The sequence below is a fragment of the Lygodium microphyllum genome, chromosome 14, assembly GCF_053477565.2.
Source record: "Lygodium microphyllum isolate KBCC chromosome 14, Lygodium_microphyllum_v1.1.10, whole genome shotgun sequence".
NCBI lineage: Eukaryota > Viridiplantae > Streptophyta > Polypodiopsida > Schizaeales > Lygodiaceae > Lygodium > Lygodium microphyllum.
The window spans coordinates 10,722,008-10,741,107 of NC_141148.1; the positions used below are offsets into that span (position 1 = coordinate 10,722,008).

Sequence of the window (19,100 nt, forward strand, 5' to 3'; positions counted from 1 at the left end):
AAGCATGTATCTTGGGACTGCAAACTATAACCCACAAACACCTGTTTCTTAGAAGTAGACTTAAACTTGTCCCTCTTCCTCTTTGGGATGTGAACATACGCATCACACCCAAACAGCCTAAAATGAGAAACATATAGCTTTTGACCAAAGTAAGCCTCAAAAGGGGCCATACCAACCGTGGCTAAGGTAGGGGATCGATTAAGGATGTGGACAAGGATGGCCACTGATTCAGACCATAAACATTGACGTATCTACCAATGCTCCATTACAATCCACACCATCTTGATCACACTACGATTCTTCCGCTCTGATATGCCATTCTCCTGGGGTATTTGTATTGGGAAACTCCTAGTGAATGCCACAATCTATACAAAAACGAGTTAGCTCATGGGAGACAAACTCCCATCCTTGTCAAAACACAAGGTCTTGGGATTCCTACCAATCCTATTCTCCTCAAAGATCAACCAATCCTTAAAACGTGAAAATGTTTCAAAATTCAACTCCAAGAAGTACACCCACGTCATCCTACTAAAATCATCAACAATTAGTATAAAATACAAACTCCCCTTAAGGGACTCCATCCACATTGGTCCACATAACTACATAGAAACAAGCTCCAAGGGCTAGCCAAACCAAGCATACCATAGCTCAATCTATGTTTGTGAAGAAAGGAGAAGAGAACAAAAAACAAAAGAAGACCACATCTTGTAGACTCCATTCTCCTCATGTCCTACACAAAGAACCTATCGAGATACTCCATCAAGACCTTGAAAGGAGTCCTCATCAAACTTGATCATTAAACCAAAAGCACATATCTTACTAAAGTAGATGACATCCTAGATCCGGCACATATAGCACCCTTGATGTGTGGGCACCACCTGGCCCATCCGAGATCACATACATATCACCCTTGCCTTTGATCAAGACCAAAGAACTGTCACCTATGAGAATTTGCCCATGCATCAAATGCATACAAGTAAGACCATTTGAAAAAGGAGTCATGTGGCAAGAAGTGCCACTATCCACAATCCACTCACGAGACTATGGGGCCATCACCGTTGCATGAGTGGCTATCGAAGGAACATCCTCTATCACCTCCAAATAAAGGAAGGCAGCCGATGAAGGAGCAGCCACCACTCCCGAGTCCTTTGTAGTCTTCTCCTTCTTGGTGCCCTTCTTATCCTTGTTAGGGCAACCTTTCTTCCAATGACCTATCTTGCCACAAATGTGGCAAGGAGACTCCTTGATTTTTTCCTATTTGGACTTCTTATCCTTCTTCTTCTTCTTCTTCTTCTAACTCTTCCCCTTTTATTGGAAATACTAACTAGTCAAAGCCTCAATTGGGAGCATTCTGACCTTGGAGTTATTTCTCTTGGTCCAAGACCATCGGAACAAACTCGTTCCTCTTAAGGGTCCCTGACTGCCCTAGAGCAATCGAGGCAGAATAAAATGCACTAAATCGGAGCAGTAACTAAGAGAAAAGAGTTATCGCCATGTCCTTTGAGGTAGTCACCTTCCCTAAGTTCTAGACTTGCATCTGCAATTGCCGAAGCTTATTGACACACTCCCTAGAGAAGAAGACTTGTTATGACTCAAGATCTTCATCTGAACCTCCACAAACACCCCTTTCATCACGGTCATCCAATTGTATATTTGATGTAACTCCAGTTATATTTCGTGGGCCATGATCAAGTGCTCAATGCAAGCAATGACAACTAGAGTGCAAGAGAGAGAGAGGAAGAATGGATGGTGGCATTCAATTTTTCCCAATGTCCCTGTACCTTCATCAACTTGGCTTTCTCATCTAAAAAAAGCTTTGAGACATCACACCTATAGAACGGTCTACAGCCTTAGTCATGAGCTCTGCCAAATCATAAGACTCCAATATGGCAAGCATCATTACATGCCAAATGAGGCAATTCTCCCCATCAAGCTTCCGATCTCAAGAAAGAGTTAGCAACACGGGACCTTACAGCCCATAATAGTCTAAAACTCCTCAAAGAGTTTCACCCATCGAAGGTAATGAAACCTCACAATCTCCTCCAAAACATTGAAAATGTAGCCTTTTCTCCTTTACCAACAGCAAAAACCCTACAAAAACTAGTGGCTTCACTCCTTCTCTACGCTTCACCTATTCATCTCAGCTTCCAAAGGCTGAAAACACAAACTTTTGTCCCGAAGAATCCTCCTGATTAGGTCTACACACAATCAATCAGCCCTTCTACACTGCTTTGATACCATGTCAAAGTGCAATGAATGCAAAAGGATACGAACAAGACTGAAAGAAAGTGAACACAAGAGAAGAGGCCCAAGGGAGAGAGAAAAGAGACAAAAGAATGCAAAAATTTGCAATCAATGAATGCTAAAATGAAGGAGGCAAATATACAAGAGAAGAGGCCCCAAGGAGAGAGAGAAGAGACAGAAGAACGTAGAAATCTGCAATCAATGAATGCTAAAATGAATAAAGCAAATATACAAGCGGGCTATCGAAGTATCTCCTCAAGTTGATATCTCTCTCCACCACTTGAGACACAAGTGATGAAGGCAAGCTGCCAACTGGCAATAAATAGGAGAAAAAAGGCCAATAAAATAATGAAGGCAGCCACCAAACTAGCCAACCAGCACAAAAGCTGCCGACTCTTGCAAGAAATAATAAAATACTCAACAACCAAGCCTGCTGCCTACCACGTGGCACTGCTGCCTGCCTAACTAATGTGACCTGCCTAGTAAATGGTGACTGCTAGAAATGCCCAAAACTGATAGGAGAAATGCGTAATTGTGCCCTAGAGAACTGACTGTACCAACTATAGCTTGAGAATGCTAGTCTAGGAGATGACTAATCTCTAGCAATTTGGACTAGTGAGCTTGATCAATGTTTTCAAACATTGAAACGACTTGTTGCCTCTCCACCAATGTTACAGATTATCAATTTGAATAAACCTTTGAGATTCATACCGATGCAAGCAATTATGCTTTATGTGCTATCCTTTATCAAGATGGCCGAGGCCCGACCTATCATATCACATTCGAGATTGTGAGCTTACCAACGCCCAAACATGTTATACTACCCAAGAGAAGGAATTATTAGTGATCATCCATGCACTTAAAGTATGCCCTCATTATTTGTACGCCACCCGATTCATTATGTAGATGAACCAACATTCACTAAAATATCTATGTAATCACTCCGATCTCTGTGGCCACAAGGCGAGATGGGCAGAGCTTAAGAAAGAGTTTAACTTCGAAATTTGCTATGGAAAGGGTGCAACTAATATGGTTGCCAATGCTCTTACTCAAATTCTTGAAGTCAATGCCTTATCCTTCTCCTAAATTTTGACCGATTTTTATATTTCTCTCAAAGGGCATTGCCAAAACAATCTTCACTTTGGTGAGATCTGGCAACTAGTTCAAGAGGAACCTAGTAACCTGGAAAGCTTTGGCAGTCTAGACGCCCGAAAGCTGGCTACTCAGAGAAAGATGGCATAAAAGTATTCCATTCGTAATAGACTACTTTTTAAACAAGGCAAAGTGTAGGTGCCCGATAATCAAGATATCCGCAAGAAAATTTTATACAAGTGTTATGCATCGAGTGCTGGACACCCTAGCACACATCGAACTTTGACCTTAGTCACTCACTATTTTTATTGGCTGCATATTAAGACTATAGTTGAGTCTTATCTACATGAATGCCCACAAAGTCAACTTAATAAAGCTAAACGGCACAGACAGGCAAAGATGTTGCATCTTTTACAAATTCTCAATAGAAAATGAAATAGCATTTCTATGGATTTTATAGTGGCATCATCTCGTACGAATCAAAGTCGTGACACAATCTGGGTTGTGATCGATTGATTAATGAAAATGGCTCGATTCGTCCCACAAAGACAATTGTGAAAAGCTCCGAGTTTATTGGTCTCTTTGTTAAATATCTTTATAGACTTTATAGTTTGCCCAATAAAATAGTTAGTGACTAGAATCCTAAGTTCACTAGTCATTTCTTGCAAATGGTTTTTCAAAAACTAAAGACTTGATTGTCGATGTCATCCTCGGAACATCTTGAAACCAATGGACAAACCAAACAGACAAATCAACCCATAGATGGGTATATCTCCCATAGGCAATCTTCAATACTAAGCCTTCGGCTATTGGTTATAGCCTGTTTATACTTATGTACAGTTATGAGTTGAAACCACCGATTGCCACAAATCATAAGGGGGGTAAAAATGCAGTTTGTAGTCAACTTTCTGTGCAATATACAAAAGATGTTGAATGCTAGGGAAAGCATCAAAACAGCCTAAAATCATGTCACATTTTATGCTTACCAACATTGTACTCCTAGAGAGCTCCAAAAAGACATGTGGGTTTACCTTAAAGTCCAAAGGACTCCAATTCAATGATTACTAGCAAGTTCTATAAATTATCTTTAAGGTATTGTGGTTCTTTCCAGATTACCAAGAAGATAAGTAGTGTATTTTATAAGTTGGACGTATTTTCAAAAAACGGAGTTCACCATGAGTTCCACTTGAGTCATTTGAAATAACGAATGGGACAAGGTTACCAGATTGTCCCGATTGAGGAAGTCCCACAGCTTGAGAATACTGTTCATGTCATGAGGACATGTATTTTTGAAACCTCACTTAACATGTGGATTAATTTGTAATCACATGGTTAAGTAAATGTTGCACATGTGAGGTGTAACTGGGGTTAGAGTAAATTTACGAGCCCGAGACCCAAGAAAATCACAAAATGTCAAAGGCAAAAGTTGCTATAAGTCATGCCACATAGGTACTTAGTGGTATTTGGTGCCAGTTGTTGGCCCAAGTCATTCATTTGGCCATAAGTGTCAGTCGGTGACACTAAGCAAGTGGCGTTTAATGGTACCTAACACCAATCTGATGGTCAAAGATGACGCAGAGATACTCGCGAATGGAAGTTGCCTAGCCAATTTAATTATTGGCCAGTCTGATTATTTTTTAGGGCGCCGAAATAATTATTAGATTAATTTTCAGTATTTAAAGGCTGAAAATAATATTTAATTATGGATAATGCTGGAAAAACCATTTGGCAAGGCTGCCACTTGTCAAAAATGCCCATGCAAAACTAAGAAACATGTTTAGAGATTGAAGAGATGCATTTTTAGTGTATTTAACTTGCAAGAGAGAGAGAGGAGATGCTGCTGGTCTAATTTGCAATAGCCATTGAAGGATCTTTTGAGGCAGTCAGGGGCAGGACAAGAACAATCAACAGTAGGTGACAGCATCTACACGCTGTTGAGATAGGGCAGCAACAATTAATGACTGATTTTCATCAGACCTTTGCATCTATAAGTTATTGAGCTAGGGTAGTAGTAGTAAATGACAGATTTTCTTCAATTCTTCGTGAAGAAAGTCTGAATTTTCTCTCTCCTCATTATTCTCTCTCATTTCCTAGCCTTTCTACATCCTTGGTCCGAAGATTACAGCATTGAGATCACTAGAGACTGAGAAATTTCAAATTTCTCTAGTGTAAACCCTAATCTGCACAGAAATTAGGGTTTAGCAACAGCCTCAGAAAGTGTGCCAGAAATTGGAAGCTCCAAGACTTGGATTCAACAGGGCTGAAGTTGTTTTTAGCCTATTCAAGTGGAGGGACCAGCAAATCATTGAATTTGGGGCACTTTTCATCTCCGTCAAAGCGGGTGAAGGCCAATTGATTGCCCAAATCAAGGGGCAAATCAGATTGAAAACTTGTTGGTCATTTTGGACAGCAAGGGGGGGTTGGAATACCAAAAGGAATTGGGAGAATCCCATTGTACATCAACTTCTTCTTCAATTAAGTTAAATAAATACCAAAAGAGGTCCCGATTTTGGAGTCAACACGATGTCCAATGTCGAAGATTATATGGTAAAGTGTGCATTTCAGTTTTGTGAATTTGTTAATTGCTGTAAATAGTGCTTAATCGGTTATTCACCACCCTATCCGAGGAGGAAGGCTGGTTACAGCTCGTTACATTCCATTCAAACCTGAATTGATTCTTGACCTTAGGACTAAACAATCCTGTCAAACTATTTATCCTAAATTTTGGTTAGGTGAAAAAACCACTCAAAGGCAAAGGCTACTTGGGAGTCGGTACATTCATTGAAGAGTCGTTTTCCTCGCTTTGTCCCTAAGGATATTACTGAGAACAACAATAATTCGTATGGGGGAAAGTGTTACATCCCTAACATCCAGATGGGCGCTAGTAGCATTGATCACGGTGGTTACGAAATAACTTAGTACGAATGAACTAAGGACACTCAAGGGTTAGGGCAATGGAGTCTTATTTATAGGACTCAAGGCCCTATTGTACACATTCATTATGTGATCACCACTCTTGGACTACTAGCCCATTGGCCAACATATCCCTACACTAGGATAGTGTGGATTGGTGGCAAGGGACACCAACCCTTGGGGTGCAATCATGACCCAAAGTGCTGCTAGCTTCCATGCTCAAGAATGAGCTCATTTGGCCCCATGGCTAGGAGGTGAGTTTGATGTCTGGGCCCTTTTATTGTGAGCGTCAAGTATCATGTGTAGATTGGATCCTAGGGGGACGTTTCAATAACAATGATCAATTTTCTTTAGATGGTGTACAAGAGTCTAGAGATCTTGCAAGACCATTGGAGTCTCCAATTGGTATCGGCCCCTCCATTGGAGAAAGAAACACCGATTACATACCCCTCTTCCAACCTACTCCATGTATACCACTGCAATGTACACAAGTTGATATTTTTATTCCTTTTTCTATTGCTCCTACTCTCATGCAAGATTCTAAAATTAGTCATGAAGAAGATAAATTTCAGCTTGTTGAGGGCAGACTCTTGTATGTTAGCACAAGAAGAGGTGGTTATAAGAAAAACCAAGTAACTCTTCCTCTAGTTTTCCTTCATCAAGTTTTTCTTTTTCTAGTCAGTCTGATATTGGTGTTTCATCTTCATACATTCCATCATCTACATTTCAATTGACATCACAAAGTCAATCAATTGCATTCACTTCAATTTTCAAATCCCACCCTTTCCTTCCCCTACATCTATACCTACATTTACACCATCTCCATTCACACCTCCATTAGTAGCACCACAAACCACACAGGGGGAGCCATCAAACATAGGTATATCTTATTTCTTTAGGCCCTAGACTTTTCAACAACCAAGTGGAAAAAGTGCACCGATGGTGGGGGCTTGCCCCCAAACCGGACACTTATGGGGTACTATTCACATAGGTACCCTACCCAAGCAAACCCACCCCCAAGTGTTGACCAGTTGGTACCACAATTTGCACACATGATTACCTAGTGGACCTTTTGGTTATGTTTCAATGCCACAACCTACAGTTGGGCAAGGGTTGTGGGTTCTAGTGTCTTCTCCTACAGCACATTGTGTTATAACAAACCCTATTCTTGCCTTCCCATCCTACCCTCCCCACCCCTCTTATCAAACAACTCAAAATTCTCACTCCTCGTCTGTGAAAGATAGAGCCCAAATGGAAGCAATAACAAAGCAAGAGCTATGGCAGATGGAGCAAAAGAGAGAAAGAGAGAGAGAGAGAGAGTGTGTGTGTGTGTGTGTGTGTGGGAACTCCAACAATCACAATGTGAGACCAATCTTTCCTTATTCAATAGTCACTGAAAGAAAAAATAATAAAGTGACAATAATGGGTGCTTGTCACTTAATGTGCACAAGTGTGTGGTCACAGTGTATGAAGTAAATACAAGGCAACGTAGGTACGGGTGCCTTTACCCCCAACAATCTACATTTGCAAAGAATGCTTTTCATTAACAATACTCGTTTCAACAAATCTAATCACACTACATGGTCTAATTTGATGAGGTATGTCTTAGACTCCTTGAACTTGTAGGACCTACTACAAGGGTCGCAACCCCAACCATACCCTCGCTTGACTCCTCCAAAGGTTGTCTCTTCTTGAAAATCATAGAATGCTTTCGCCATAATTGAGTTAATGCAAGGCCTTCTCCCAAAATTTCACTCACAGTTACAACACTTTGATCTTGCATCCAAGCGGTGGGAACAATTGACAGACCGCTATGTGGCTCAGGATAGGACTCGTCATATTTTTCACAACCTTAAGCTCCAAGAGTTCAAAATCATAGATTTGAATGACCTTAAGGTCAAGTTAGCAAAATATCAGCATTTACTCACCAAGTTTGCTACTACGAGGCTTCTTAAGTACCGTGATGACCACACCACTTTGTTCCTAAATAAATTGTCCCAGAAGTATTTCAATCTTATTCAACACCTGATCTCACAACCTACTATACCAACATTTTACGAGTTTGAGTATCAGGGTACTACATTGTACTCACTATTCAACTAATTTCACAAAACTCTCTCTCTCCCATCTACAAAGGAGGCCCTTGTTTCGATTTCTCAAAAGGAGAAAAAAGGGAAGGGAAAAAAGGATCAAAATCAATCTCAAATACCTAGTGAGTCACAAGGAAATACCCAATCACAACTCAAAGTGAGATGGCAAAATGTGCCCAAGCAAAATGTGTACTCCCCCATATGAAACAAAATAGTGGCGCAAGGATTATTTGAGATTATGTTGTCTTTGGATTTGAAGTTTTTCCTATGATTCTTCACGATAATTAAATAGATAAACACTTTTTTTCTCTTTTATTTGTCTTATTTTTAAATATTATCATCAATGTTTTTATATTAATTAGATATTATGATTTATAATTAATTTTTATGGAAAAAAAATATTTTTATTAAATTTTTATCTTGTTCTAACTCATTAAAAAAAGTTTTTCCCTTTAAAACTCGTGTCAAACCTTGGAAACCCATGTCATACCTCCCATTTCTGAAACCCTTGACAACTATGGACTCGTGGGAGAAGTTAGTATAGCATACAAAGGCCATAGAAAGCCTGTCATACCACTCATCAGAAAGTTTTGCTTGCACATTCAAGGATATGTGGACAATGAAGAGTTTTTCATTGCATCACCATCGTGTGCATATAGTAATTGATTCACATGCTAAAGTGATCATATTTAGCATAAGGACAAGGCCCATTCTTTGGATATAAAATTGAAAGGGAAATCCTGCCATTTCTAAAGTATTAAAAAATCACCTTTCACCGTATTTGGTTTTCACTGAGGATGAGGTTAATAATGAACATGGTGGGAACATGTCTAAGTTAGAAAAGGTTTGCATTTCATTTCTAAAAATGTATGTTGATTGCTTTTCTCAGTCACTTCTGGGGCAGCTACTGCTCATAAGGCTAGAAGATCATGGCATAGATCTTCTCTCCAAAAATAGCCCTCCTAATAAGCCACCTTATAGGATAAGTGCAACCTAGCAAGAGGAGATAATGAGTCAAGTAAATGAGCTGTTAGAAAAAAGATTGATTCAGCCCAAATCATCTTTCTTTTGTTCTCCAATGCCTTTGGTTCAAAAAAAGGATGGATCATGGCATATATACATAGACTATCATGCTTTGGATACAATCACAATAAAGAATCGGTTTCCAATCCCTCGGATCAATGATATTATGGATAGATTGTAGAAGGCATTCGTATTGATTTAAAAAGCGGGTATCATCAAATCCGCATTAGACCACAAGATGTTCATAAGATAGCTTTTAGGATATCTTTTGGGTTGTGTGAGTTTCTTGTCATGCCCTTTGGACTTGCGAATACTCATATCACATTCAATTGGATGGTGGAACACATCTTCATGCCACATAGGGGATTTGTGAGCACTTTCTTTTATGACATGATTGTCTATTAAAAGAATGAGACAGAGCATAGGCAGCATTTGAACATTGTGTTCAATGAGTTACATAAGTAAAGACTTGTTAGAAATGACAAGAAGAGTGAGTTTTTCTTCCATAAGACTCACTTTTTGGGACAAATTGTATCAACTAATGGATTTCTTATAGATCTTGCACAAAGGTTTAGGCAATATGCTCATGGCTACCTTTGAAGAATGTACACGAGATTCACACTTCTTAGGTCTATGTTCCAAATATAGAAAGTGTACGCACAACTTTGCTGAAATTGCATCTCCATTATATGCTTTGCAAAAGAAGGTGTACCTTTTAAGTGGACAACAGTGGAAATTTCAACATTTGATAATTTAAAAAGAAAAGACAACTTCACATCCTGTGCTTGTGTTGCCTGACCTAAGGAAGCCATTTCTTGTTCATTGTGATGCATGTGGAAACAGTATAGGGGTTGTTTTAATGTAAGATGACCAAGTTGTGGCATATGAGAGTCGTATTTTTCATAGTACAGAGGGGAATTTGCAGGTTTATGAGATAAAGTTGCTTGCTATAATTCATGTGCTTTCACCATGGAACACTATCTCTTAGGGGCTGATTTCACAATGCAAACAGATCATCAAATATTACACTACTTTTTAACTCAAACTAAGTTGTCTAAGAAGCACATGAGATGGGCTAACTTCTTATAAATGTTTCACTTTTAGATTGTGCACATAGATGGGTAAAAGAATGTAATGGCTGATGCATTGTCACGTAAGCCTTAGATTTTGGCAATCAGTAAGGTATATCACACTAAATTGGATGCTATGAAAGATCAGTATGATGTTGATTCAGATTTTGCGAATGTATATGATGTTGATTCAGGTTTTGCGAATGTATATAATCAACTTCGCAATGGCCAAAGGCACGAGCACTTTGTACTTCGAGATGGTTTTTAGATGATGTAGTCGACTATGTATCACAAAGCAATTTGGGCACATCCTCCTTCTATAGGGCATTAGAGGAACTGACGGTAAAGTTAAGACAATCAAGTATTTCTATTATTGGCCCTCTTTGAGACACAATGTTGGGCAGTTTATCAGGACATGCATCGTATGTCAAAAAGTAAAGTATTATAGGCAAAAGATATCGGATTTATTACAACCCTTGCCTATTCTAGACAGGCCTTAGCAAAGCATTGCTATGGACTTTTATCTTTGAGCTTCCTAGGACACCTATAGGGAATGATGGGAGATGGACCATTATTTGCAGGTTCAGTAAGCAAGTCCATTTCATTTCGATGAGGAAGAAGATAAAGGCTTATCATATTGGCATACTTATTTTTGCAATATGTGTTTAAGTATCATGGCATACAAGAGTTGATCATTAGTGATCGAGACCTTCGGATGACTTGTTTGTTTTTGAAGGGCCTGTTTGAAAACATAGGAGTATCACACTGAAATTTTTTGCATTTTTCCATATGCAAACCAATGGTCAATCTCAAAAGAGGCAAATTCTATAGTGCTTGATCTCTTGATATACTATGTTTCTGAGCATAAGTCACAATGGAAGCAATATTTACCCTTGATACAATTTGCATACAATACATAGTGCATAGTTCCACTACCAAAGCTCCATTTGACGTTATGGAGGGTAGAAAGAAAGTGCCCCCTATTTTGCACACAAAGAACAAGATCTTTAAGGCTAACTGATATGTGGAAAACATGGATGCAGCCTATGCAAAGGTCTTTAAGGCTAACTGATATGTGGAAAACATGGATGCAGCCTATGCAAAGGTTAAGTATGCTCTTCAGAAGTCTCAAGAGAAATAAATAAGATGACTAATCACAACAGATGTACTTTGCAATTTGCAAAGGGCAATTATGTATTGCTACATTTTGAAAAGACAAGGCTAAAAAATATAAAGTTTCCAAAGGATACTTAGTGAAGTTCCAAAATTATTCACCAATGGATGCTAAATGAATGGAAGAGAATGACTTGGAAGACCATCCTTAATTGTTGCAACTTTACCTCGAGGCTTTTCAATTAGAGCTCACTTTGAATCGGGCTTAATCAAGCTCAATAAAACAAGGGTCTAGATCATTGCCTGATGGGAAGATAGCACTTCCACTCCTCTAGTGAGATGGACAGCTCTCAAGTATAGTGGATCTCAGAAGTATTCAGCATGCATCCAAGGTGCTATGCTGACAGTATGTCTACCATAAGGTCACTATTTAGTATACTAGTCACTATACTTGGTATCAAAATGGATATGGTTTTCACTACAGCTCTAAAACTATACATTTGCATCAATTTGTATCAGTATATGATCATCAAAGATTGATTATCAATTGCCATCTTTAGTGGATAAGAATAGTTATATCGCATTTTTCAATATCTTAATTCTTAATCTAGATATACTAATGAGAGATGCATTCTATGGATTTCTAGCGGAAACTTTGGATTCTTGATGAGTCGTGTGTCATATTATATCGGTTGGAAATTTTTAGCAAGTGTTTGGCATTAGATAGTTAATGCAACAATGGCCAATGTTGCTTTGACTATAATATCTTTTGGGAAATTTCAATCTAGCATGTTTTGCTTTGTCACATTGCAGTGCAATCAACGATGATTGCAAGAATTTCAACGGGAAGGTCTATCACGAGAACATAAAATTTTGATGCTTTGCTTACCATTTGATTAAAGAGTTGATCAAATGTGCAAATGTGAGCTCGTGTTGTTGACAGCACTATATTTTATGAGTGCCATTGATAGTTCAGCCATGGTTTATGCTTAGTCTTACCTTTGCTATTGTTGTTTGGCTAAAATAGTTGTATCGCATTTTTCAATATCTTAATTCTTAATCTAGATATGCTAATGAGAGATGCATTCTACGGATTTCTAGCAGAAACTTTGGATTCTTGGTGAGTCGTGTGTCATATTATATTGGTTGAAAATTTTTAGCAAGTGTTTGGCATTAGATAGTTAAGCAACAGTGGCCAATGTTGCTTTGACTATAATATCTTTTGGGAAATTTCAGTCTAGAGTGTTTTGCTTTGTCACATTACAGTGCAATCAACGACGATTGCAAGGATTTTAGGGGGAAGGTCTATCACAAGAATATAAGATTTTGATGCTTTGCTTACCATTTGATTAAAGAGTTAATCAAATGTGCAAATGTGACTTGCACATGTGAGGTGCAAGTCAATTATTTCACAATGTCAAACCTAGAATCCCAAGATATCACTTGGTGCCGAAAGCAAAAGTTGTAGCAAGTTATATCTAACGGGCACTATACCACAGGGACGTGAAATTTTGAGATGCTCTAATCTTATCGATAACATTTAATTAAGATATTAATAAAATGTGCAAGGTTGTTTAGCACATGTGATGCACATCGCAGTTATTTTATGGTAACAGGTCAAGAACCTTGAGAAGGCAGTGGGTATCAAAGATAAAAGTTGTGATAAGTTATACTAGCTAGCCTTTAGGAGCCAATTGATATTAGTTTTGACCCTAGGATAGTTGTTTGGTCAATAAGTGTTCGTAGTGACACTATGGACTAGTATTAATTAATTAATTAATGCCAATCTTAGGGTTAATAGAGGTTGGAGACCACTCCAAGTTGCAAATGGCCTAGCCAATTTAATTATGGATGGGCACATTAATTTTGGGCAAGGTCTAATGGAATGAACTTAATTTTTTAAGATTATTTAATTTTAAAAAATAAATTAAATAGCTAGATAATATTGAAAAATCTGTTTAAAAGTCTGCCACTTAGCAAAAATGCCCATGTAAACTAAGAAAACGTTTTCGGAGGCTAGGTCTCAACCATTCAATCAATTTACAGCATGGGAAAAAGAGAGAGAGGGGGGATGGGGGAGGGGAGCTATTGGTCCATTTTTTTATTAAAGAAACAACAATTTGCTATAAAAGACAACCATCTAGGGGCCTCAGCAAGCAAGGGACAGCAGAGAGACACCTTCCAAGGGCTCGCAACAGCATTGATGATCAAGTGACAGCATTTTGGAGATGCTTGACACGCTGGAGCAGGCAACAAGTAAATTTTAGGGTTTTCTCACAAAGAAAATCAAACTTCTCTCTCATCTTGACTTTCTTTTACCTTCTCCAGTAATTTCTCAAAAGATCTCAACATTTCTCAACCATTCTCAACAAATCTCAGCCAAATTTGGTGGACAACAAGAGGATTTCAATTGTAAATCCTAATTTTTTGAGAAATTAAGGTTTAACAGTCACCTTGGGACCCGTATCAATAGGAATAGGCATTGTACATTGAAATTGGAACCTGAAATTCGTGAAATGGATTGGGATTTCAAATGCCATGTCATCCATTATAAATTGGGCCAGCATTTAGCTAGTTGGTGGTTCCATTTTGTGCAAGTCCTGGGTGAAAATCAAGGGGCAATTGGCCCAAATTGCTTGATGATTATATATACGGCAAGAAGCTTTTGGATCAACATAGAAAATTTTGGAATCTCAACTTATACACTATCCATTAGCAATCAAAGTTAAAGAAATGCAGAAAAGGGCACCAATTTTGTGTCAGAGTGCAGCGATGCAGAAGCGTAGGACAAAGACTAAGAGAGAGTGAACACAGAGAGAAGAGAGAAAAAAGGAGACTGTGTAAACGCAGAAAATCTGCGGTGTAGTATGATGTATAAGAGTGCAAAAATACACAAGGGGACAGAGAAAATATCTACGTATGTATACGACTTGATGACTTCAATCTCCGTCAGCCCGAGCACAGTCTGTCTCAGCCAACACATCTCAAGATCAGAATCTGAAATAATGAATGCTGGAGTGTGCCAAAAAACGGCCATAAATAGCCGAAAAATAGGAAATTCCCAATACCAGGTCGGCTGCATTTAATGCAGCCGAATGCAGCCAACTGTAGAAACTGTGCTCCATGGCACCCTGTCCGACCAGCTGACATGGCATCCTCTGTGCCTGCACTCTGATTGTACTACTCTGCTGTCCGACTGCTAACTGTCCAGGAAATGACACTGTCTAACATTTTGAGGCCAATCTGAGTCTATTGTCCAAGATTGTTAAGATACTGTGTGCATTTTAGTTTATGCTCAATTTTTAATTGCTATAATTAGTGCTTGATTAGGTTATTTACCACCCTATTCAAGGAGGAAAGTTGGTTTCATACTAGGTGGTACCTGGTATCAGAATTTGGCCTAGAATATTTAATTAGCCATAAGTATGAGTAGTGGCACTATGGGATTGGCATTAATTAATTACTATGCAACTTGCATTAATTAATTAATTAATGCTAGTTCTAACGCTAATAAGTGCTCGGAATTACTTGAGTAATAAACTGGCCTAGCCAATTTAATTGTTGCCTACTCAAATTAATTTTTTGCGCCATAAATAATTAGTAAATTAATTTTCAAAATTAATATTCTGAAAAATAATTTAATAAAGCTGCATAATGCTGGAAATTGTATTTGGAAGGCTACCACTTGGCAAAACTTACCCATGCAAGTAAGGAAAGAGGCTAGAAGAGAGAGAGAAGAGTCATTCTGGATGTGGAACAGGGAGAGAAGAAGCTGTTGCAGCCATCACTAAAATTGATTAGGGTGGTTTCCAACCAAGGGGATCAACTCCAAGATTAGGTGAGAGCATTGAGAGGTCCCCGGAGACCACATGCCAACAAATTATGAACTAGCTATAGGCAACTACTGTGCAGGCTGTTTTAGCAAGGCAGCAACCGATTTCTACCATTCTCCCACGAAGAAACTCAAAAGTTTCTCTCCTAAGCATCGTCTCCCGTCCTCCAACCTGTTCTCATCAAATACCATGAGGGGCACCAATTTTGGGGCCAACAAATTATCTATTGTCCAAGACTAAGTAGTAAATTGTGCATTCCAATTTATGTGCTTTAACTCCTACTATAAATATTGATTAATCAAGTTATTACCACCCTCTCCAAGGAGGAAGGCTGGTTTAAGGTGGTTGGAATTTCTTTCTATTTTGTCATATTGGAACTAACCATCCCCCCTTTCCCCATGGGCACAGCTACTTTTTTTTAAAGGATAGCTCAAAGCAGTTTCATCACCTTTGGAGGTCTCAGCATACCATTGGGCAGCCAACAAGCACCCTTTGTCCAATGCCTTGGCCTCTCAAGGGTGGCCGATTGGGCTCCCCGATCATCATACACCCCTAGACCAATACCCTAGCTACTTTGGGATGGGATACCTCTAGATATTATGGGCTGAACTATGCTTGCAATCCCTCTTGGGTTCCTCTTTTGGGCCTAAGAGGAGATGTTAAGCTAAAAAATGTGAATTACCACTTAGACCCTAATTAGCTCTTCAAAACAGCCCCAAAGCTCAAAATTTCCAACGTTTCTATTTCCCATGAGCAACACCCAAACTTTTGGGAGAATCCACATCTATAAATAGGAGGCTGCCCAGCCACTTGGTCGACCCTTGTTTTGCAGATTTCCCCACCAGTTGGCGCCCTATTTCACTACTGTCCACACGCCTCACAAAGCATATCTCAGTTTGTGGTGCTGTCCACCAGCCAAGCGCCCTGTTTTTCTCCACCAGTGCAATTGCTGACCATGACCTCCTCCAGCCTGTTCAGAGCTGTATATTGCCTAGCAACTGCAACAAAAGACTGTTTACTGCCCATCCCTTGCCATACACTCTTGACATTATCATATAGTTGTCGCCTAACTAACAGCACCGTGTTTCCTGCCTGCATCCACCATGCCAAGGGTACACAACCTTTAGGGACATATCCCATTGGCTCCTATCCTAGTCCACAACCAAATGGTAAGAGGGGCATCAATGGTAGGGGTATATCTCCTAAACCAAGCACTCATGACCTACACACAAGGGTATCCATCTCACACATATCAAGCCCCAAGTGTCATCCGAATGGCCACATAGTTCGCATACAGGCCAAAAGCTAGCGGGCCATCTGCCTTACATATGGCAAATCCACCTTTAGTGGGGAAAGTGCCATGAGTCACCATGCCAAGCACCTTGGTATGACATGCAGCACTGGGTCATGAATTTGATTTTTGATGACAATATTTCCATGAGTCACCTCATGGTTCTTTCCACCCATCCATAATGGCCAGAAATGTCTTTTGTGACAATACTCATTTTAATACCGATGGGCTCACTTGACCCCGCTATGTGGCTCATGATAAGACGCACTGCATAAACCTTGACCATGAGCTCCAAATATTCAAGATATCAAACCAAAATGACCTTAAGGTCAAGATGGTTGAGACAATGACCAAGAAGCCTTGTTCCTTAACAAGTACCTCCAAATTACCTCAACTTTATGCAGTAAGTAATCTTGGAGGCTTCCTAGCCTACCTTTTATAAGTTGTGTCAATTAATGCATTACACATGACTATTCGATCATTTTCATATAGAGACCCCCTTTGCCATGAGATTGGGCCATCAGACATCAAAATGCTGTTTCACATGAAATCCTGGCCGAAAACACATCCCTGTTGGATGGGGCTTCCCCTGTCTTGTCCATCACAAGGGAATGCCAAGGAATGTGTTTCGGGATGCCACTTACCTATCTCTAAGTTAGACCTTATGACACTCTAATTTGAGGGGGGGTCTACAGCCGATTTTTATTGGTCAACTTATAATCTTAGTTTTAAATGAACTTTTAATTGGTATGAAAGTTGAGAGTTATTTGGATAATTGAGTTGATAGCTAAAAAGGTCCCTTGACTAGCTGGGCATGAATTGATTGTGTGATTGTGTTTGACTGCTTATGATTGCAGGTGGCTGCCTTGTTTTGTTTGCTGTCCTAGTCCCCAATAACCTGATCATAGTTGTTTGATGCTCAGCCCATGCCCAAAACCGCTGCATTTTGGTCAGCCCTTGCATGGCTTGCTGAGCGGTTCTGACTGCTGTAGTGCTCAATCTAGTCATCCAATAGCCACATTTTCAGCCAGCCATGCAATCTACAGTATTGTGCAGCTCTGTGTGGCAGATCGCAGCCCTCCATAACAGCTTGCTGCTGCAAGTGTGCTGTCATCCTTGGGATCACCTGCTGCCTACAGAATTCCAGTCCGACACCAGTTCAAATGGAGGGTCATTGCCATCCAAAGCCTTTTATCTATCAGACTCCAAAATTTTCAGAGCTCATTTTCGGATATTGAGGATGATTGTTGCATAGCAAATTTCCGATGGCTGAGTTGGTGAGACAAGCTTGAACTGATGAATCTTCAATCTCTCTATGTGCCCAAAAATAACATGTGTAAGCTGTGGTTGGTCTCTCTCTCTCTCTCTCTCTCTCTCTCTCTCTCTCTCTCTCTCTCTCTCTCTCTCTCTCTCTCTCTCTCACACACAATTCTAACCATTGGGGAACGTCTGGTTGATGAAGTCCAAAGTCGTGCTCTCCATTGCTCCTGCTTTCAAACAAGTCCTAGTTGATAAAGGAAAACCTGCAAGAATGACACCAGAAGACTGAACCTTAATTATGAGCTTAGTAAGATTTTACAGGATTGTAAGTATCATAGACACGACTCGCCTCTTCATATGTGATGAAATGCTCGAGTGGATTATAGGTCTCTGTTTCTTTTGTGAAAAACTTGTCACAGTTGTTTGTTTTCTGCATATGCCAGTCCAGATGAAAGGATAATACCTGAACTGTTTCCCAAAAAAAAGAACAGCATTGCATACAGATTAATCTCCTTCTTAAGTGTGGTATTTTTAGACAGACCAAATATTATAATTCCGAATGCAGATATGAAGAGAGACTGATTCAAATCTTTCATCAAGATCTTGACGAATAGAGAGATAATCATCAAGAAAACCATCCGTTTAACACACCAAAGACTGTTAAACAAAGCAGGATGCAACTCACAATTCAGCAGATTTGCTGAACGTAATCCCAATCCACTCTCTGAAGCTGCTACGTTCACACGCAATTTGGTTTCTTCAAATTCCTAAACGCGAATGCCAGCATTCAATCTTCATTTGCCGTGCCTGGCTAGAATTGCCGAGAAGAGGATGAACAAGATCCTTTACAGAGATCGCCTCGGATCTGTGCATGGTAATTCTGCTTTAGAGCTTCAACCCGGCTTGCAAGCAGAGGATGCAGACTCCACTTCAAATGGATCTCTCGACTAGTTTGTTCAGAGGCCGTATCTGCCGTTAAATCACCTTAAAATTTGTATCCCAGCACAAAGATTTTCACTTCATAAAATTATAGATACTAGCGTTCTTTGCGCCCTTGGAACTCTAGGGTAGAGATGCTTAAGCTTAAAATGCGACAACGTATCAAAACCCCTCTTTTTTTTCCAATGCGTTTTGATAATATAATACTAGGCGCTTCGCATCTTGACTCAGC

At 39.6% G+C, this 19,100-nt stretch overlaps 1 protein-coding gene across 1 annotated transcript in view; it reads right to left on the minus strand.

Moving 5' to 3' along the window:
- The window catches only part of HIT1 (Membrane trafficking VPS53 family protein), a 219,665-nt gene extending 200,654 nt beyond the window's left edge, over nucleotides 1–19,011 (minus strand). Inside the window, exons 1-3 of the mRNA XM_087692356.1 lie at nucleotides 18,615–19,011; nucleotides 18,279–18,397; nucleotides 18,106–18,192 (exon numbers count right to left, since the gene is read on the minus strand). Of these exons, the coding sequence (XP_087548482.1) occupies nucleotides 18,106–18,151 (46 nt within the window). The 5' untranslated portion in view covers nucleotides 18,152–18,192; nucleotides 18,279–18,397; nucleotides 18,615–19,011. The remainder of the gene's footprint in view (nucleotides 1–18,105; nucleotides 18,193–18,278; nucleotides 18,398–18,614) is intronic.
- Between the last annotated feature and the right edge of the window lie 89 nt (nucleotides 19,012–19,100).